Here is a 22,487-nt window from a genome sequence, read left to right as displayed (position 1 = left end):
TTGAAGAAACCTCGAAGCAACACAAGTCCTTTACATTTTACATTACATTCTCACCAGTTTTATTCTCCTAACAGTTTAAATATTCATCCAAATGTATGCACAGCCCAATAAAAAGTAAAAGCAGGTAAGATTTTTTTGTGGTTTTCAATGGGACAAAGGTAACATGAGATCTGTGTGTCAGAGTGCGCAAGTTGACCTGGCTTGACTGGTTTAGAAAATACCACATTATATTTCTTAAATCTTTATTTCAAGTATATATGCATGCATACTGTATGTATGAGCAATGGTATGGGTGCAAATATGATATATAAATGAAGAGTTTGTTTCCAAAACACGATAAACGCCATTTTTGTAAAAAATGAGTTACTGCCAAAATCAGTATTATATCAGGTCAGTATTTAAAAGGAAATTCTTAATTTTACGCAAAATCCAATATCCGCCATGTTATTCTGTCATCTTTTCTTCCTTTTTTCCCAAAACGCGATTAACGCCACTCCTCCTTTTCTACAGAATGCAATAAATCCGCTCCACAAATTACAGAGCACAATTCCATGCAATGTAAACAAACAATGGCTGCGCGTTGAATACACAGAATCCTAGTTTTCCTCATCTACTTTGTACTTCGTGATCAACAAACAAGAAAAAACAAAATAATACTTTAATAGCATTGATAAACCTGTGATGGTTTTCTGTCCACTTGTTCTCCCGACTCCATCAAGTTGCTCTCATGCTAACACATTGACCCCAGGGGACCTTATGAAAAACTTTCCATTATTTTACTAAAAGTCAACGAAAATTGAGCAGGACCAAAACATTTTACAGCTGATCACTGCGAAAAAAAAAAGTTAAGCGACGACGTCAAGTATAACCACAGCAATGACAATCATCTTAATATGACAAAGTGTTTTGATTAATGCCATTAATGTTTATTTTTTTAATCAGTAGATACAATTAGTCAACTAAATGAATATAACATGGCAAAGATGAATGCACATTTATACATTGATTGAATAGATTTATAGCATTTTGAAAAACTTGTCATGGATTTATTGCATTTTGTGGAAAAAATAATTCGTTTTTATAATAAATCTTCGAAAATCAAATTATGGATTTAAATTTTTATGTTATTATAACCTAAAGATGCTATGTGAAAGTTTGTAACAGAAAATAGTGGTTTTCATCTTGTCACTTTCTTGGTATAGAAAACACATTTTTACCGAAATTTGTCAAAATGGATTTATTGCGTTTTGGAACCAAACTCTAGATATTTTATCTGAAATGTAAGTTTAATCATTCATCAAAGGGTGTTGTACATCTCTCTATATGCTGACACGATCGTACCAGCCCTCTGTTATGGTTTCTTTGTTTTGGAGAATAACTCCCTATAGATTTAAGGTCCCGCCCTCCTCTACCTGCTATAAATGTATGAATGCAGCAGAGTCGTGCAGTCCTGTGCAGTTCATTACAGATTTAATAATGGCTGTTTTTGAGACACTTCTGCAGTTTTCCAGCAGTGGTACAATACTGGCTGCGTTGCTTGTGATTTTGGTCTTATATGTGCTTTCATCCAACTCCAAATCTCACAAAGAAGGAAAAGATCCACCAGGACCCAAACCACTTCCACTGCTGGGAAACCTGCTGACGCTGGACCTGGAAAGACCTTTTGATACTTTCTGTGAGGTGAGACATCTTAACAAGAATAAAACCTTTATTTAGAGATTTCTTTACTCAAGTTTTACTCTGTAACCTCCAGCTTTCCAAAACATATGGAAACGTATTCCAAGTGTTTTTGGGTCCCAATAAATTTGTAATCTTGACCGGATACAAAACGGTTAAAGAGGCGCTCGTGAACCGTGCTGAAGAGTTTGGAGATCGAGATATTCAACCTGGTTTCAAACTACTTTATGAAGGATGTGGTAAGAAGAACATAAACGTGCATTATTTACCATGTACTCAATTCACGGTTTTCTGTTTAAGATAAGTGATGATTCATGTGCGCATGATGTGTTGTTACTTGCAATAACCTGTTAAGCTCCGCCTCTTTCTGTGTGAGCCGTAACTGCATACAGGCTGTATTTAACCCTCATAAGCCCCATAAGCTTCCTGTGTACGTTACAGTTCCCTGGGGATAAAAATAACCTCAGAAATAAAAAGGGTGATTACAAAAAATCTATACATTTTTAATGATACAAACAATATATATTTTTTTTCATTTACTTCCCATCTATAAATTAATGCTGTGTTTTGGGAGATATGAAGTACTTTTGTACCTGTTTACCACTAAATTCCTCAACTACACCATTAGCTTGCCTGTAAAATATCAATTTTTTATGAAAAATTCACATAAATAATGATCTAAATTTGATTTAAATTGTTTTTAGATATTGATCTAGATATTATGTGTTGAATTCGACCATTTGGTGTTTAGAAAAAAACACAATTTCACAATCAAGCCCAGTAAAGAATGAAAAACATTGCCAAAAAGGTCTATGTTCCATCAGTCGTCTAATAATGATATTATGAAGCGACGAGAACACTTTTGTGCTCAAAGAAAACAAAATAAGCAATTTTAACAATTTGTTCTCCGCACCTGATAACGTAGCTGCCAGTGTACAGACACAGAATACACTGGCAAATAATTTGTGCATTAATACGGGCTGTTTAAGTATTGTTTACAATGTTTGCATCATGGCTTAAATTAAAAAAAAGGAAATTGTTACGTCAGGACCAAATTACGCTCATTTTGTTTTCTTTGTACACAAAAGTTTCTTGTCGCTTTATAATATTCATAAAATTGTCATTTATGCTGTGAACTAACCCTTACCTAACCCTATGTTTGTGTTTTAATCAGGGATCATCTTTGCCAATGGAGAGAGCTGGAAAGAGATGAGACGCTTCGCTCTGACTAACCTGCGTGACTTTGGGATGGGCAAGAGAGGATGCGAAGACAAAATTGTGGAGGAAATTCAATATCTGAAAGAAGGGTTTGAAAAGTTTCAAGGTACGACAATACACAAATGGACATCTGAAGTCATACTCGTACTTTATAACAGTGGTTCTCAAACTTTTTCAGCATGCGGCCCCCCCTTGTGTACGGCACATTCCATCGCGGCCCCCAAAAAATTTTTTATGACAAAACCATTTCTAAAACTTAAAATTTTAATTAAACAAAACATTTTACATTATTCAAAGTAGTGCTGTTAGGTAGTAGCCTTATTTTTTAGGTGTAACTACACAGAATTCATGGTAAATTAATGTATTTTATAAAATGTCATAAAACTGCGGCCCCCCTGGCACCATCTCGCGGTCCCCCCTGGGGGCCCCGGCCCCCAGTTTGAGAACCACTGCTTTATAAGATTCATAGAGAGAGTTTGTTTGTTTTTACAGGGAAAGCCTTCGATACAACTCAACCCGTGAACTACGCTGTATCAAACATCATCTCATCTATTGTGTACGGCAGCAGATTTGAATACACAGATCCTCGCTTCACAGCAATGGTTGACAGGGCAAATGAAAACGTTCGGCTTGGTGGATCTGTTTCTATGCGGGTAAATAAATATTTTAAATTGCATTGTTGCTATTTACATTTTACTACAAGTGGATCTAAACCTTTCAGAAAAGTTGTCTTAAAACCAATACCCAATACCCGTTCTTGTGTGTGTTGCAATCTTTAACATTCCGCCCGAAAACAAAATAAAGCTGTTTGATTGAAGAAGAAAGCTTTCATGTTTACATCAGTGACGATATATGAAGAGTTTCGTTGCAAAACGAGATAACCACTGTTTTTTTAATTGTTTAGAAATCTAGTTTTTTGGTTGTGCATTCCAATTAATTTCAATTCAACTGCATTTGGTTTGTTTTGATTTAAACCTTCATAAGTTAAAATACAGCTAAGTAGCACCATAAAACAAAATAATAACATGATAACATAATAATAAACATGTTTTGAGAAAAATGTTAAAAAATGGATTTATCTCGTTTTGCAACGAAACTCTTCATATTAAGATCAAATAAATGCTGCAGGGTGGGCCTGAGGACTAGGCCTCAATTTAATTAGGAAAATAACTAGTTTTAATGAACATGCCTTGCTAAAAACATTGCTTGTGTGCATTTTGAGGCAAAAATGGGACTTATGCATTTTAAGACATGTCAATCCAAGTTTTTTCAGTTTGGAAAGCTCTTACATTTATTTTAGTCTAGGACTAGTCTAATCCCTGTCTGCGAAACTGCCCCTGCATGTTTAAAAGTATGCAAATAGTTAACATGTTTTTATATTGTTGTTAACTTTAGAGACATTTGTGAATGATGGTTACACACTGGTCTGTTATAGTTGCAACATCTCATGCCTCTAAACTTGACATGGCACAAAGTGAAACGTGATTGGTTGCTTTAAGTGTCAGTCATGTGGCCTCTTTGACAGTCCTTGACCATTCAAATGGCCCATGATTCTCATGACTTTGGCTAAGCATGACATATCAATGGGTGGGTGATTCTCACGAAAACTTGGTTTTAAAAATGTCAAGCATGAAAATGTAAAAATTGCTTAAATTTACTTTTTTCCCCACCAGACATTGAAAAACAAAGTCTGGAGTAAATGGGAACATTAATTTAAAAACTTTTACTTATCATTTAACACTTTTTGTAACATAATTTAAAAAATTAGTCCTAAAAAATCTCATTACCGCAACAGTCAGAAAACATCAACACTGACATATTTTCAAAATGACATGACAAACCTGAAAGAACATAATTTGGAGATTCTGCACATGCATTTAAAATCAAAGTATTATGCTTCTATTAATTAAATTAACATTTAATAAGCATCTGTTGCGGTAATGATAATCAAAATGTCGTGTAAGCATTCTGAAAAGACAATATTTCAAATTAACTGTAAAAAAATGATCTTACCTGGTAGCCATCTTGAAGTAACTGGTCCATGTGCTTGGTCACTCAAAATCAAACTTTATTAAAATTCTATATGTGTGCTTAAACTGTTCTCAAAAAGTGTTGCGGAGGATGAGAACATCAGGCATGGACACATCATTTTCCTAATTTTTCTTCATTATTATTATACATGAATATTCAGTTAATATTTTTTTCTGTCATCTGAAGTAGTCTAGCAAAACATCCATTTATTTGTTTTCTTAATATTTTTGTGTTAATTTGATTAAATTACAACATAACGCATGTTCAAACACAGCCGGACACATTGCGGTAATGAGAATTTCAGCAGAAAATGAGATAAAATTTCCAATTATAAATTCTTATGTTGAAATCACACATTGTGCAAGGTAGAACACAGTATTGTGTTAATTCTGATGCTTTTTAATGTTACTATATTACACATTTTAAAGCTAAAATCATTAGTGCCGTGGTGTTTCAATGGTTTTGTGAGAATCACCCGGGTATAAACAACCCAGCAAAGGTTAAATTATAAACCAACGTGTTGGGTTCATCTCTTTTTGACCCAACACCTGGTTGAACTTGTCTATACCCAGTATAGACAAGGGGCAAACATGGAACCCATGTACAATCCCAGCTACAACCCATATTTCATGACCATGTTATTCCTATGTAGTACCCATATAAAACTCAAATCTGGGCCCAATATGGGCATTGTGCATATTGCCCAATTAGGGCCCACCAAACACCCAGTGAGATCCTGCAGATAACCTACATGGGCACTTTAAATGGAGCGGATATGGAACCCACGGACAATCCCACTTACAACCCATATTTTAAGCCCTTGTAAACACACATCTGGGACTAATATAGTTTTTGTGCATGTTGCACAGGTGGGGCCCAGCTAGTGGCAAGTGCAATCCTTGGGCAACTGACATGAGGCCATTACGGAACCTGACAATCCTATAGGGCCCATTTTTTAGCCCAATCCATACCCATATGGGTCTTATATAGAAATGTTGGCTGGGTAGTTAACCCAAAAATTACAATTCTGAAATAATATCTTCCATGTTGTTCCAAACCCATATGACATTTCTCTGTTTTATGGGACACAAAAAATACTGAATACTTTTGTTTTTCACATAAAGCTGTTACATGGCTATAGAATTAAAAGATTAATGGTGGGACTTTAAAGCTTCACTTCAAAACTTTTGTTGTGTTCAGCAATGTTAGGGTAGGTTAATAATAACATGTTAAGGGTGGCATTCCTTTCACTATTTATGCATCCCCTAATAAAGGTTATAAAAGGTCTTCTAGATGTTTTATAGATGTCACAAAAACTCTGCCATTCATGTTGTTTGTCTCTACTCTCTTTTTGTAGCTGTATAACACATTTCCATGGCTGGGTCCATTCCTGAACAGCAAAAGGGCTATCATAAGAAATGCTCTAAAAAACATAGAGTCAATAAAACAGTTGATATCTGAGCTGTTAGAGACCCTGAATCCACAGGACAGCAGAGGATTTGTTGACTCCTTTCTCATCCGAAAACAGAGTGACGAGGTATGGAAATACATTACAGCGTTTTTCTTCACATACTGAATACAGAAGGATGTTTAAAGAAATCAGTCGCTTACACAAGCAGATGGAAGATGGGTTTAGTTGAGCATATTATCCATGACATGATCCATTTATTTTTTAATGTTGAATAGAACTTTGTAGCCTCATGGAGTTGGCAGAAATGAAAAAAAAAAATATTTTGTGTTTGTCAGAAATCCAACAAGAAGGACTCACATTTCAATCAGGACAATCTTCTTATGTCTGTGGCAAATCTTTTTGTTGCTGGTACTGACACTACAGGAACAACACTGCGCTGGGGTCTGATGATTATGGCCAAATACCCTCATATCCAAGGTAAAAACACAGTACTGTATGAAGACTTTCCTCTGTCCGGCTGAATTCATTTCTGAAGGATCAATAATGTGCTATGTTTGTATGCAGATCGAGTTCAAGAGGAGATTGACAGAGTGATCGGTGGACGTCAGCCTATAGTGGATGACAGAAAGAATTTACCTTACACAGATGCTGTGATCCATGAAGTACAGAGACTGGCCAACATAGTGCCCATGAATCTACCACATACGACCAGCTGTGATGTGAACTTCAATGGATATTTCATTAAAAAGGTCTGTCAAAAAGATATGTGTGTAATAAAGGCCAGCTACAGTAGTGTGTAAAAGCTCACATTCTTATCTCAAGAGCTTTTGTACACGCGATTGTGCAACCTCTGTGAAGTAATTGATCTCTAAACTGCCTTTCATCCCTAAGCTTTTGGAGAATGTAGTGTTTTCACAGCTCACAAACAAACTCAAGTATTTGAATGCTTTGAATATTTTGGACAGGTTTCTGTCTGGTTTTAGATCATTACATAGCACTAAATAAGCTCTGTTGAGGGTTACAAATGATATCTTGTTTGCTCTGGATTCAGATTCTTGAGTTTTGCTGGTTTATTGCACTTGAGGTCTGCATTTGACATCATTGACCATAACATTCTTCTTGAACAACTAGATTGCCATTTAACATTTACCATACAATGTATTACAATGGTTTGCTTCTTACCTTGAGAATGGGAATTTTTCTGAAATTTTAGAAAATCATCCCCCCTCATCTGCACCTGTTTTTTGTGAGGTACCCCAGGGATCTGTTTTGGGACCTTTATTGTTTTCCCTTTATATGCTTCCATTGCCCCTAACGGTTTTTTAGAAATACATTTTATGTCACTGTTTTGCAGACAGTTTTACCTTTTGGTAAGGCTTGATACCACTGTATCATTTGATGTTATTGAAATGTGTAAATGATATCAATAAGTAAATGACAAATATTTTTTTACAGCTAAAACAAAAGTTTTTAGCTTGGAATCAGTCTATATTGTGTTTAAATGTGTTTTATAAATAAATGTTGTTGTTGTTAGTGCAGATACTGTCAAAATCTTTACATGTTGTAATTTGTTCTTCTGTTTGTTTTCTAGGGTACCTCTGTAATTCCTCTGTTGACGTCTGTATTAAGGGATGAAAGTGTTTGGAAGAAACCACACAGCTTTTATCCAGAACACTTTCTTGATGAGAAGGGCCAGTTTGTTAAGAACGACGCTTTCATGCCCTTTTCTGCAGGTACTTTCAGATCTATACTAGACAAGATGTTGTAGTATGCTTGCAGTATGTATACATTTGAGCAATAATTTCTCTCTCTCTCTCTCTCTCTCTCTCTCTCTCTCTCTCTCTCGCTCTCTCTCTCTCTCTTTCCCTCTGCAGGCCGCAGGATTTGTCTAGGAGAGAGTTTGGCCAGGATGGAGCTCTTTCTGTTCTTCACCTCCCTTCTTCAAACCTTTCGTTTCACTCCTCCACCCGGCGTGTCTGGAGATGAACTGGATCTCAAAGGAATTGTTGGAATCACATTGAATCCATCACCACACAAATTGTGTGCCGTCAAACGCTCCTGAATATCCATCCACACATGGATTTTAGAACTGATTTTACAAAATGCACATACAAAAATGTAAATATGTAAATAATGGAAGAAATTATTAGCCAACAATGTGCAAAGCTACTTTTATTGTATTATAATGCTTATGCTTTTAGTTGATTAATTTATATTTGTTCTGATATTTTGCTAAAAGGCAATTATAAAGAAAAACATAAACAAATAATACATTTATTAAACTGCCTTTGGTGAATTTTGTAACTGTGACACAAGCTGAATATAAAACTGAATTTATTAAACAGAATACCTCCAGTGATCTACACCTCCGCTAATGAATAGACCTACTGTTTGTAAAATCTGTGCTCATATGCAAAAATAGCTTCAATTAAATAAAAGGACAAAAATTATATGAAATACTGATTTATTAAAATTTCTAAACAAAATTAATTGTAGTTTTGTTGCTCAGATAATAGTTACCATTTATATAAAGTCAGTACAGTAGTGATAAAGTAAAGTTCTACTGAAGCAATAATCTTGTTAAAAGCACCACTTTTGTGATTTTCCTTTAATGAATCTGGTAAACTTGTACGCAACGTATATTATAATAATAATAATACAAAATGAGAGTAAAACTACAAAAGGTCCACTTTTTGAAAAAAGGCACCCCTTTCACTAGGCTGAATAGGGGTCTGCCGCCGGGTGAATGAACACACCAGATATCAGACGCACATTAGTGATTAGTCAATCTGAGACGCTGATGGTAGCAAAAGCACTTATAAATGAGAATAATTGAAAAAAGACGGATCCTCTTGACCTCTTAATCCCTTTTCTGTAACAGTCACCGGCACACAGTAGTTTGATTTTATGCCTTCAGCCTCCTCTAAACTGGTTTAATGATAGGAGACTGATCACCCTGTCCAAAAGTTTACATACTGTACACCTGATTTGTATGGTATTGACATCACTGATTGTTTTTATCTATTGTAATGGTTGTGTGAGTCTCTTGATTGTCCGCAATGTAAAAAATTTAATCTGAATACAGTCGCTGGTAAACAGGGTTCAAGTATGCAGAAGATGCCGAAAACCAAAGAAGATTTTTCTGAAGACCAGCGAGCAGTTCAAACAAGAAACCCATAAACAAATATCACAAAACATAAAAATGGTAATTGATTTGTAACTTACAGTATTAAGAATCAGGTGTATGTAAACTTTTGAATTGGTTGTTTTTTTTTTACAAATTGTATTATTATTCTGTGTTAAGAACTTTCTGTAAACATTCCTCATGTGAAATAATTTGTTCCGGGGCAAGACTACATTACCTTAATTTTCTAAATTCTTTATCCAAAATCATCAGCATTTTCCAGATTCTGCAAGGTGTATGTACACTTATGACCCCAACAGTACCATTAAAAGAAAATGACCAGATAAAAGTCCAATAAGATGTAATAATAAACAGTAAATGATAAAATACTACTGAAAAACTCTTTAAAACCAATGAAAAACAAATGTTTTTAATGTAAAAAATTCAATGTGCTAATAAATTATTTAAATATTTACTTAAAATTACGGGGGTACTTGAGTAAATAGTTTAGGTCAAGGGGGTCCAGCTGTCAAAATAGTTTGAAATAGGGGATAGTTAGTTGTGGCATACTCACAACGTCATTGTAAAAAGACACACCAGGCCTATAGTTATATTAGGACATTTAAGTCGTTTTTACAAACATAACTTACAAAAAATAATACTGTCCAAATTGTTTTTAAATTAAAGTTGCAGTGTGTAACTTTTAGAAGGATCTCTTGACAGAAATGCAATGAACTATACATAACTATAATCAGGGCCGGAGTGGGACTCATTTTCAGCCCTGGAGTTTCATGCCTTAGACCGGCCCACTTTAGTTCACGACTGACTATTAAAATAATATCTTTAAACCCTCAGTAGTATAAGTCTGCAGTAGTGCACTGCTCTCTGCAGCCTTGCAATTCACTGTATTTTTCAAATATATAATTTCATATTCCGTGCAAATGCAGTAAACAATTATAATTTTTGCCATAATCATGCATCCCTACCATAAGACCATAATATTACTAAAGTAAACTTATTCAAAAACTAAAGGAAACAAATGTGTTTGTGTTTTCCACTATATTTCTATTTCTAAAAAAATGGTGAGTCTTGAGATTAACTGTTGATAACGTTTGGAAACCCCTGATATACAATACACAAGCAAGATTTATCAAGTATGCATTGGAAACAAATGGAAAAAATCTGTATTTTTTTTAGTACTTAGATCATGTCTATTGCTAAATAACGTAGGCCTACATTGTGTTAAAAAAAAGAAAACATCATGGATATACTTTTGAAACTACTTTTCAAATAAACTAATGAGTTTTGCATCAAATAGATTTTTGTTACTCTTGCAATAAACGATGAATAATGACTATTCATAGAGAATTCATCTATGACTTGGATAAAAAAATACGTTTTGTAAATTCTTTTCCTTTTAGAGGCCAGCTCGTTTGTATTAAGACGCGCTCAAGTTTATTTAAAATATAATAGACGCGCGGCCGGCAAGCGCACTCAAAAGACGCGCTCAAGTTTATTTAAAATATAATAGACGCGCGGCCGGCAAGCGCACTCAAAAGACGCGCTCAAGTTTATTTAAAATATAATAGACGCGCGGCCGGCAAGCGCACTCAAAAGACGCGCTCAAGTTTATTTAAAATATAATAGACGCGCGGCCGGCAAGCGCACTCAAAAGACGCGCTCAAGTTTATTTAAAATATAGACGCGCGGCCGGCAAGCGCACTCAAAAGACGCGCTCAAGTTTATTTAAAATATAATAGACGCGCGGCCGGCAAGCGCACTCAAAAGACGCGCTCAAGTTTATTTAAAATATAGACGCGCGGCCGGCAAGCGCACTCAAAAGACGCGCTCTAGTTTATTTAAAATATAATAGACGCGCGGCCGGCAAGCGCACTCAAAAGACGCGCTCAAGTTTATTTAAAATATAATAGACGCGCGGCCGGCAAGCGCACTCAAAATAGACGCGTCTGAAACAAAACTCGTGTTCAAGTAAGCGCTTTGAAAACCAGTAGACAGCGGCAGGTCCTGCGTTTCCCATGCGTTTTAGATGTTAATGAACCCTAATGCAAGAATTCTTCCAATAAGTGGTCGGGACTCTGGACACAATCAACTTGTGCATAAAGCGGCGGGGACATCTCTCACCCGCAAATACGCTTCATCCCGGTGGCATGACAACACCGGCCCTCGTGGCCAAAAAAAACAGACCGGCCCACCGGGAATCCTCCCGGTTCTCCCTATGGCCAATCCGGGCCTGACTATAATATCAGTGGTGTATAAAGACATTTCATAATGAACCGTTATGTTTTTATTACCTTAGAAAGAGACGTTTTTAATGGACTTCCTGAAATGGAAGTCACCATTTTGTGCCACCATGTTTCTACAGAAGCCCTAAGCAGACAAACTTTTTTTTACCAAGTTGTCTCCAATGATGACATGTTTGTCCTGTGGCAACTTTCGTAGCTTTCCTATGTGTTTCAAAAGCGAGGAGTGAGCTGAGGACTGAGACGATGGTTGCAATTCGCAACCTCACCACTAGATGCAGCTAGAATTTACACACTGCACCTTTAAGGCAGCTCAAACATGCATTTTAGTCCGGGACTGGAAAACCACCCAAATATATTTAAAAATTTTAAGTGCTTGTGGAATAAATTATAAGTTGGATCCGTTTTTAATTATTTAACATATTTACGTAAATTAATTTAAATGGTTAAAAAAATGCAAACTGTTCACTTTTTAAAGCTGTACACACCCATGATTTAGTCGGTTGATGTAACTGTAGGCCAACTAGCATATACATACTGATGCAATGTATACCTTGAATGCACTGAAGTCACTTTGGTGTGTCGACTAAATGCATAATAAATGTTACATTTTATCTATGTATTACAGATTCACTGCTAGTGCTACATGACTTCTGCAGTACTCTACACCACAAAACCATCAGGTCCACATTTGCATTGAAAGTAAACAGTAACAGCAGGTGAAAGTTTCAGGAAATGAGGTTGAATGCATGCTATTGAGCAAACCTTGAAGCAACACAAGTCTTTTACATTTTCAAGTCAACTTTGCCATCTCACCAGTGTGCTGAATCAGCAAATGAAATAGATTTATACTCCTAACAGTTTAAATGTTCATCCAATGTATGCACAGCCCAATAAAAAGTGAAATCAGGTAAGAGGTTGTTGTGGTTTACATTGGGACAAAGGTAACATGAGATTTGTGTGTCACAGTTCAAGTGCGCACATTGACATGGATTGACTGGTTTAGAAAATATTACATTATCTTTTATAAATCAAGTATGCATGTATTCTGTATGTATATGCAGTAATATGAGTACAAATATTTTAGATTTTTGTAGCTGTAGCTTTAGGAGATATTTTATCTGAAATGTAAGTTTAATCATTCATCAAAGGGTGTCATATCTTTTTTATATGCTGACATGATTGTACCAGCCCTCTGTTCTTATGGTTTCTTTGTTTTGGAGAATAACGCCCCCTAGATTCACACGAGGTCCCTCCCTCCTCTATCTGCTATAAATGTATGAATGCAGCAGACACACATTCAGTGATTCTTGTGCAGCACAGACGCTCAGATTTAAAAATGGCTGTTTTTGAGACACTTCTGCATTTTTCCAGCAGTGGAACAATACTGGCAGCCTTGCTTGTGTTATTGGTCTTATATGTGCTTTCATCCAACTCCAAATCTCACAAAGAAGGAAAAGATCCACCAGGACCCAAACCACTTCCAGTGCTGGGAAACCTGCTGACGCTGGACCTGGAAAGACCTTTTGATACTCTCTGTGAGGTGAGATATCTTAATAAGAATAACAGCATCATTCAGAGATTTCTTAACTTATATTTTACTATGTAACCTCCAGCTTTCCAAAACATATGGAAACGTATTCCAAGTGTTTTTTGGTCCTAGTAAAGTCGTGGTCTTGACCGGATACAAAACGGTTAAAGAGGCGCTCGTGAACCGAGCAGAAGAGTTTGGAGATCGAGATATTCAACCTGTTTTCAAACTACTTGGTGATAATCATGGTAAGAAGAACCTAAACTTGCAGTGTTCACTGTTTACTCAACCATCCATAGTGTACACATTTACAAGAGCAGAGTTATCTGTTTGAGGAAAGTGATGATTCAGGTGCACGTGTCACGTGATGTGTTGTCACTTGCAATAACCTGTTAAGCTCCGCCTCCTTCTTTGTAAGCGATAACTCCATATACAGCTAGTGTTCAATGTTCGAACCAATTTTTTAACTTAAAAAAGTGCATCATGTGGGTATTTGGAGTGCACTATAGTTGTAGTACACTACAATTCAGAATAAGTAGTGAAATAGGGCACACCTGATGTGTTTCTTTACTATGTAGAGAAAGCTACAGTACAAGTTTCCAACCAGACCTATGTATTTTACAAGTTGGCTAATTTGTATGAATTCATGTGAATCGTACCTAAACATACTTTATATCATAAAATAAAACAACCCTGACCATTACCCCATCATCACAGGGGTAAATGCAAATCGTAAAATGAATGAATGAATGAATGAATGAATTTGTACGAATTGTCATGAGATAGCGCTGGTCCAACATATGACATTTATACTACTTTGGAATGAATAAGTGCATAATCTAGACCGCCGCTTATCGGTAGATAACAGCACAATAGTTAATGTTAACTTTAGTCAGTGTTAATGAAGCATTAAATCAGTACAGAGGTGTAATCCAGTCTGATGTTTGTGTTTTGATCAGGGATCCTCTTTGCCAATGGAGAGAGCTGGAAAGAGATGAGACGCTTCGCTCTGACTAACCTGCGTGACTTTGGGATGGGCAAGAGAGGATGCGAAGACAAAATCGTAGAGGAAATTCAGTATCTGAAAGAAGAGTTTGAGAAGTTTCAAGGTACGAAAATACATAGCTGGACATCTTAAAGCGATAGTTCAGCAAAAAATACAATTACCCTATGATTTACTCACCCTCGAGGAATGTTGGTCAAGTGTCTTCAAATGAAACATTCTCTGTTTTAAACTCTTGACGCGCACTAATTCATGGGCGTGATGACGTCGTTTTTTTTAACGCTGCTAACAATATCTATATAGCCTACTGTCTACAAACATTAATAATATTAACATCACTATACATCGTTTAAAAGGTCTACGGGTTTAGCATCAGTGTATGGTCTCTGTTTTGAGATACAGATGCTCTAGCATCATAAATGTAGTATTTTGTGACAGAAGTCCAGATGACAACATGCAAAATATAAACGGGACTTCTTACCTTTGTGTTGATATAACGATCGCGAGTCGAATCCAGTCTGTTTCATATGTATGAATAACCCAGGAAAACAGTCTAATAGAATTCATCAAATTACCATTTTTGTCCACAAATGCATATAATCCATGAAATATAGATACAGTTGAAAGAAAAAGTATGTGAGCCCTTTGGGCTAACTTGGATTTCTTCATGGATTGGTCGTGGGATGTGTTCTGATCTTCATCTGGGTCGCAGCCATTGAGAGGCACAGTCTGCTTGGAGTAGTACCGCACGGGCATTGTACGTGTTCATGTTTTGGTTGAGCACAACATGTGAACATTCATAGTGCAGGGTGGAAAAAGTATGTGAAACCCTCGGCTAATGACTTCTCCAAGAGCTAATTGGAGCCAGGAGTCAGCCAACCTGGGGTCCAATCAATGTGATGAGATTGGATGTGTTGATTAAAGCTGCCCTGTCCAATAAAAAACACACACCAGTTTTGAGTTTGTTGTTCTGAAGAAGCATTGTCTGATGTGAACCATGCCTTGCACAAAAGAGCTCTCAGAAGACCTACGATCAAGGATTGTTGACTTACATAAAGCTGGAAAGGGCTACAAAAGTATATCTAAAAGCCTTGGTGTCCATGTGTCCACTATAAGACAGATTGTCTACAAATGGAAAAAGTTCAGCACTGTTGCTACACTTCCTAGGCGTGGTCGTCCTGTAAAGATGACTGCAAGAGCACAGCACAGAATGCTCAATGAGGTGAAGAACAATCCTAGAGTGTCACCTAAAGACTTACAGAAATCTCTGGCACATGCTAACATTTTTGTTGACAAATCTACAATAAGGAAAACATTAAACAAGAATGGACTTCATGGGAGGACACCACGGAGGAAGCCACTGCTGTCCAAAAAAAAAACATTACAGCACGTTTGAAGTTTGCAAAACAGCACCTGGATGTTACACAGCACTACTGGCAAAACATTCTGTGGACAGATGAAACCAAAATTGAGTTGTTTGGAAAGAACACACAACGTGTGGAGAACAAAAGGCACAGCACACCAACATCAAAACCTCATCCCAACTGTGAAATATGGTGGAGGAGGCATCATGGTTTGGGGCTGCTTTGCTGCCTCAGGCCCTGGACGGATTCCTGTCATCGATGGAAATGATTTCCAAAGTTTATCAAGACATTTTGCAGGAAAACATAAGACCATCTGTCTGCCAACTGAAGCTTAACAGGGGATGGACGATGCAACAGGACAACGACCCAAAGCATAGAAGTAAATCAACAACAGAATGGCTTTAACAGAAGAAAATACGCCTTCTGGAGTCCTGACCTCAACCCGATTGAGATGCTATGGCATGACCTCAAGAGAGCAATTCACACCAGACATCCCAAGAATATTGCTGAACTAAAACACTTTTGTAAAGAGGAATGGTCCAAAATGTATCCAGACCGTTGTGCAGGTCTGATCTGCAACTATAGGAAACGTTTGGTAGAGGTTATTGCTGTCAAAGGAGGGTCAACCAGTTATTAAACCCAAAGGTTCACGTGCTTTTTCCACCCTGCACTGTGGATGTTTGCAGTTTGTGTTTAATAAAAACATGAAAACGTATAATGTTTGTGTGGTATTAGTTTAAGCAGACGGTGTTTCTCTATTGTTGTAACTTAGATGAAGATCAGAACACATTTTATGACCAATTTATGAAGAAATCCAAGTAAGCCCAATGGGTTCACATACTTTTTCTTTCAACTGTATATAGTCTGTTGTTTACATCAGATTTCGCATGAAAGTGTATGAGATGGAGCCGCAGGGGTCATGTCAGCTGGGGGTTCAGGGTTTTTTTCAGTAAGTTTCACATTTCTGTGCCGGCTTGCTAGGTGTTTGCTCAGATTTGAGGTGGAATTTTTCGCTCTACTTCACAGAAGTAATCCACATGGCTCCAAGAAGTTAATAAAGGCCTTCTGGCTACTAACGTGAGCTAGTTATTAAAGTTTATAGAGTATTAAATATGGATATTTCTCTTACAAAATCACATCAATTAACCCCCTGGAGCTATGTGGTTTCTTTTGTGTAGGATGGATGCCTTCTTGAGAGACACAGGACATTTTCTAAAATAACTCAAACTGTGTTTGTCTTAAAAATTATGGACATGTATTTCAGATGACTGCAGGGAAGTATATCATTTGGGTTTTTTTTGCGGAACTTATGCTTTAAATTATTAATACGATTCATTGAGTTAGTGAGTTTGTTTGTTTTTACAGGGAAAGCCTTCGATACAACTCAACCCGTGAACTACGCTGTATCAAACATCATCTCATCTATTGTGTATGGCAGCAGATTTGAATACACAGATCCTCACTTCAGAGCAATGGTTGACAGGGCAAATGAAAACGTTCGGCTTGGGGGATCTGCTTCTTTGCGGGTATTCTTTTTATGTTCAGTCTATTATTTTTTTAAATATTTTAAATCACATTGCGTCATTTACATTATAATATATATGAGACATAAAAGGTCATTTACCATAAGATGTAAAATCACAATTCATAACTTTTACCTCTCTATCGCCATCTTTGTTTGAAAACATAAAACTGTAGGTTACATTAAGAACTTATCTGTATCTTTGTTCAAAAGCATCTGACATTTCCTCGTGAAATCTAATCTGACAGCTAAACTTGTGAATCATTATTTTAGGCTTATCATTCTGAATAGGGTTAGATAAGGATACTTTTAATATGATTTTATATTAAGGTAATAAACTTTAGAGACGTTTATGAATGATGGTTACACACCGGTCTGTTATTGTGGCCAAATCTCCACATGACGTGGCACAAAGCGAAACGTGATTGGTGGCTTTACCTGTCAGTTAAATGGCCTCTTGGGCTGTCCTTAGCCATTCAAATGGGCCATTGTTCCCAGTATAAAGGTTGCACACAGTTCTGTATGAAGGTCTGGCTACATTATATGGGTGAACATTAACAAATTTTCTGGTAACACTTTATTTTAAGGTGTCTTTGTTACACATGCTTCATGTAATTATTATAGTAATAACAGTTAATTATGCATAGTACATGCAACTAACGTAAACCAAACCCTAATCCTAACCTCAACCCTATAGTAAGTACATGTTGTTATTTATTATTACTTAGTACTAAAATGTATAATTACACTGCAACAGTGATGCCGTAAAATAAAGTGTGACCAATTTTCTTTTATGCCAAAAATCCTTAGGATATTAAGTAGATCATGCTTTATGAAGATATTTTGTAAATTTTAAACTGTAAATATATAAAATGTATTTTCCATTAGTAATATGTGTTGGCAAGGACTTCATTTGGACAACTTCAAAGGCAAATTATTCCAGATTTTCACATATAGTCAACCTAAACAAACCATACATCATTATTAGCTTATTTATTCAGCTTTCAGATGATTTATACATCTCCTTTTTTATTATTCTTATGACTAGTTTGTGGTTGTGGTCCAACAACCCAGCATAGGTTAAATTACAACACAACAAGTTTTTGGCCCAATGCCGGGTTGAAAATAACCCAGCTTTGTTTGTCTCTGCTCTCTTCTTGTAGGTGTATAACATGTTTCCATGGCTGGGTCCGTTCTTGAACAGCAAAAAGGCCATCCTAAAAAATGCTCATAAGAACATAGAGTCAATAAAACAGTTGATCGCTGAGCTGTTAGAGACCCTGAATCCACAGGACAGCAGAGGATTTGTTGACTCCTTTCTCATCCGAAAACAGAGCGACGAGGTATGAATATACAGTGTTTTCATCATTGATTGAGTAGGAAAATAATTTGTTAAATTAAATAATTAATAATTAAAATTCCCGTCTAGCTCAGTGAAAGAGCATTGCGTTAGCAGCACAAAATCTCACGGGTTTGAACCCAGGGAACACACATACTGATGAAAAAGTATACCTAATGCATTGTTAGTCGCTTTGAATAAAAGCGTCTGCCAAATCCATAAATGTAATGTAAATGAATAGTCTGTTATGCAGTTGGCAGAACTGAATAAATGTTGCATTCTGTGTTTGTCAGAAATCCAGCAAGAAGGACTCCCATTTCCACCAGGATAATCTTATCCTATGTGTGTTAAATCTTTTCGTTGCTGGTACTGACACTACAGGAACAACACTGCGCTGGGGTCTGATGATTATGGCCAAATACCCTCATATCCAAGGTAAAAATACAGTACTTTATAAAAATGTTCATCAGTTCAGCTGAATTCAATTGTGAATGAACAGTAATGTGCTGTGTTTGTATGCAGATCGAGTTCAAGAGGAGATTGACAGAGTGATCGGTGGACGTCAGCCAATGGTGGACGACAGAAAGAATTTACCTTACACAGATGCCGTGATCCATGAAGTACAGAGACTGGCCAACATAGTGCCCATGAATCTACCACATACGACCAGCTGTGATGTGAACTTCAATGGATATTTCATCAAGAAGGTCAGTCAAAAAGATAGTTTGTAAAAGCTCACGTTCTTATCTCAAGAGCTGCTGTAAATGCAATTGTGCAACCTCTGTTGAAAAAAACCCAACTTGATCCAGAAATGTGCAGTAATCGATCTCTAAACTGCCTTTCATCTCTAAGCTTTTGGACATGTTCCTATCTGGTTTTAGATCATTACATAGCACTGAGTCAGCTCTGTTGAGGGTTACAAATATCTTGCTTATTCTGGATTCAGGTTCTTGTGTTTTATTTTGGTTTTATTGGACTTGAGTGCTAAATTTGACAACATTAACCATAGCATGCTTCTTGAATGACTAGACTATATTGTAGGTGTCAAAGGAACTGTATTACAATGGTTTGCTTTGTACCTCAAGAATATGACTTTTCCTGTAAATTTAGGAAATTTTTCCTTCTCATCTGCACCTGTTTTCTGTGGTGTACCACAGGGATCCGTTTTGGGACCTTTATTGTTTTTCCTTTATATGCTTCCATTGGCCCTTAATTTTCAGAAATAGAACATTTCATATCACTGTTATGCAGACAATTCTCAGGTTTACCTTACAGTAAGGCTTGATACCACTGTATCATTTGATGTTATTAAAATGTGTAAATGATATCAAGAGGTGGATGACAAATTATGTTTTGCTGATAAATGATGATAAAACAGAGGTTTTAACTCTAGGTTGTCTTGCAAATTTCTCCTCTGCTCTGAAAGCCCAGTTAGGTTCTCCTTCACCAAACCAGTATTTTTAAAATTAGTGCTGAGAAGCTTTTTCATTTAGTGCAAAGTTGAAAAATCTTCTTTCAAGGAAAAGTTTAGAAGTTTTGATTCTTGCTCTTGTAACATCACGATAAGGATATTGCAACTGTCTTTATTCTGGTGTCATTCAATCTTCATTATCACCATTGTAAGTTGTTTAAAATGCAGCTGCAAGACTTTTGACTGAGTCTAAAGAAAAGGAACCACATTTCCCCTATCATTAAATTTAGAGTTGTTTTTAAAATGCTTATGTTTGTATATAAGGTGTTGTCTGGTTGTGCACCAAGATATATAGATCTGATTAATATATCTACCTTGTACTCTGTATAGCACTTTAGGTCAATCTATATTGTGTTTAAATGTGCTTTTTAAATAAATGTTGTTGCGACAGATACTGTAAAACATGTTTACATGTTGTAATTTGGTCTTCTGTTTGTTTTCTAGGGTACCACTGTAATTCCTCTGTTGACGTCTGTATTAAGGGATGAAAGTGTTTGGAAGAAACCACAAAGCTTTTATCCAGAACACTTTCTTGATGAGAAGGGCCAGTTTGTTAAGAACGACGCTTTCATGCCCTTTTCTGCAGGTACTTTCAAATCTACACTAGGCCAGATGTTGTAGTATGCTTGCAGTATGTATACATTTGAGCAATAATTCATCTCTCTCTCTCTCTCTCTCTGCAGGCCGCAGGATTTGTCTAGGAGAGAGTTTGGCCAGGATGGAGCTTTTTCTTTTCTTCACCACCCTTCTTCAGATCTTTCGTTTCACTCCTCCACCCGGCGTGTCTGGAGATGAACTGGATCTCAAAGGAATTGTTGGAATCACATTGAATCCATCACCACACAAACTGTGTGCCGTCAAACGCTCCTAAATATAGATCCACATATGGATAAAAAAATGTGGCACTAATTTTACAAAATGCACAAACTGTTTGGGGGTAAGGATTAGGTTAGGGTTAGGTAAGTATGTAAATATGTAAATAATGAAAGAAATTATTAAATTATTAATAATTATTAAATTATTATTACGACTTAAAAAAAACCTTCAGACGCACATCAGTGATTAGTCAATCTGAGACGCTGATGGTAGCATAAGTACTTTTAAATGAGATTAATGCTAATTAATGGATAAACACTGTCATTGATTGTCCAGGTAACATTGTTCAGTATTAAGAGTCAGGTGTAATTTTATAAACTGCCATATTTTTTAAAAAATTCTGGTATTATTGTTGTGAAGTTTCTGTAAACATTTCTCATGTAAAAATTACTTGTTCAGGGCAGGATTACATTAAAAACAAACCTTAATTTTCCAAATGGCTTCTCCTTATACAAACTTTTTAGCATTTTAAACGTATGACCCGAACTGTACCAATAAAAGAAAATGACATCGTAAAAGTCAAAAGTTGGATTAACTTAAAAAAAATACTTCAATTGCTAAACTTAAACTTGAAACTTAACCTTAGTTTAGCAAAAATGTTTTTTTTTAGGTGTTACTAATTGAAGTAATTTTGTTGTTTAATTTTGTATACATTGAATGCACTGTACAGTAAGTTGCTTTGAATAAAAGTCTCAGCTATCTGCATAAATGTCCACACATATTCTGAACTCATAACAGATTCACTGCTAAATGATTCACATACCATCAGGTTTATATTTGCATTATATTTTGCTCTTTAAGAAATGAGGTTGAATGCATGCCATTAAATAAACCTCGAAGCAACACAGATCCTTTACATTTAAAGTCTGGAAGACAAAATAACTTTAGTTTATAAATAAACCATCTCTCCGGTGTGCTGATCAGCAAATGAAGTAGTTTTATACTTCAGACAGTTTAAATATTAATCCAAATGTATTTAAAGCCCAATAAAGAGTGACAGGAGGTACGAGGTTATTTTGGTTTTCATTGGGACAAAGGTACACTCTTAAAAATAAAGATGCTTTTGTCTAAATGGTTCTATAAAGAACCTTTAGCATGTCTTTGTGGTTAAAAAAAGTTTCTTCACATTATAAAAAGGTAAAAAGAAATCGTTATTCTAAGATCCTTTGACTAAATGGTTCTTCTATGGCATCGCTGTGAAGAACCTTTTTTAGCTATTTTTTTAGAGGGTAACATAAATTTTGTGTCATAGTTCAAATGCACACATTGATATGATACACATATGATATACAAATCAAGTATTTATCTACAGTATATACTCTACTGTATGTATAAGAAATAATATGGGTGCAAATATGTTACACTTTTGTAGCTATGGCTTTAGTAGATATGTTTGAGTCATTATTTGGGTCATGACCCAGCAGTTAAAAACCACTGGACTAAATCGGATGACACAAATGAGAGCTGATTAGATAAACAGACAGGACATCCAGGTTTTATATCTTAAGCCCTTTGATCAAATGTATCCTCTGTCAGACAAACATTGCATAATCAGGTGTGTGAAAGAGGTTAGAAGTCAGTACAGCTTAAATTGTAATTAAACCTAGGTCAGAAAGACGTTACATCACATTAACCTGTGAGTTATTGTTCCAGAAAGTT

The 22,487-nt window shown here is 36.1% G+C and overlaps 2 protein-coding genes across 2 annotated transcripts; both read left to right on the top strand.

Moving 5' to 3' along the window:
* Window positions 1-1,448: 1,448 nt before the first annotated feature.
* LOC129436643 (cytochrome P450 2K1-like) lies at window positions 1,449-8,787 on the top strand. Its single transcript, XM_073857732.1, has 9 exons — window positions 1,449-1,680; window positions 1,754-1,916; window positions 2,852-3,001; window positions 3,388-3,548; window positions 6,284-6,463; window positions 6,673-6,814; window positions 6,902-7,086; window positions 7,929-8,070; window positions 8,212-8,787. Exons 1-9 carry the CDS (start codon window positions 1,477-1,479, stop codon window positions 8,397-8,399), a joined length of 1,515 nt encoding a protein of 504 aa, XP_073713833.1. The 5' UTR covers window positions 1,449-1,476; the 3' UTR covers window positions 8,400-8,787.
* Window positions 8,788-13,022: 4,235 nt separating this feature from the next.
* Window positions 13,023-21,537, top strand: LOC129436639 (cytochrome P450 2K1). Its single transcript, XM_055194874.2, has 9 exons — window positions 13,023-13,265; window positions 13,339-13,501; window positions 14,213-14,362; window positions 16,986-17,146; window positions 18,306-18,485; window positions 18,775-18,916; window positions 19,004-19,188; window positions 20,397-20,538; window positions 20,636-21,537. The coding sequence occupies exons 1-9, from the start codon at window positions 13,062-13,064 to the stop codon at window positions 20,821-20,823; spliced, it is 1,515 nt and encodes a 504-aa protein (XP_055050849.2). The 5' UTR covers window positions 13,023-13,061; the 3' UTR covers window positions 20,824-21,537.
* The last annotated feature ends 950 nt before the right edge of the window (window positions 21,538-22,487 follow it).

This window comes from Misgurnus anguillicaudatus, chromosome 19 (genome assembly GCF_027580225.2).
Source record: "Misgurnus anguillicaudatus chromosome 19, ASM2758022v2, whole genome shotgun sequence".
Lineage (NCBI taxonomy): Eukaryota > Metazoa > Chordata > Actinopteri > Cypriniformes > Cobitidae > Misgurnus > Misgurnus anguillicaudatus.
Note: the sequence above shows the minus strand (reverse complement) of the source record. Positions and strands in the feature narration are given on the sequence as shown.

Coding starts and splice junctions, on each gene's coding strand:
- LOC129436643 (XM_073857732.1), top strand. CDS start 1,477: ATGGCTGTTTTTGAGACACTTCTGCAGTTTTCCAGCAGTGGTACAATA. Junction 3,002..3,387: donor AGGGTTTGAAAAGTTTCAAG/GTACGACAATAC, acceptor TTGTTTTTACAG/GGAAAGCCTTCGATACAACT. Junction 6,464..6,672: donor TCCGAAAACAGAGTGACGAG/GTATGGAAATAC, acceptor TGTGTTTGTCAG/AAATCCAACAAGAAGGACTC.
- LOC129436639 (XM_055194874.2), top strand. CDS start 13,062: ATGGCTGTTTTTGAGACACTTCTGCATTTTTCCAGCAGTGGAACAATA. Junction 13,266..13,338: donor CTTTTGATACTCTCTGTGAG/GTGAGATATCTT, acceptor TGTAACCTCCAG/CTTTCCAAAACATATGGAAA. Junction 14,363..16,985: donor AGAGTTTGAGAAGTTTCAAG/GTACGAAAATAC, acceptor TTGTTTTTACAG/GGAAAGCCTTCGATACAACT.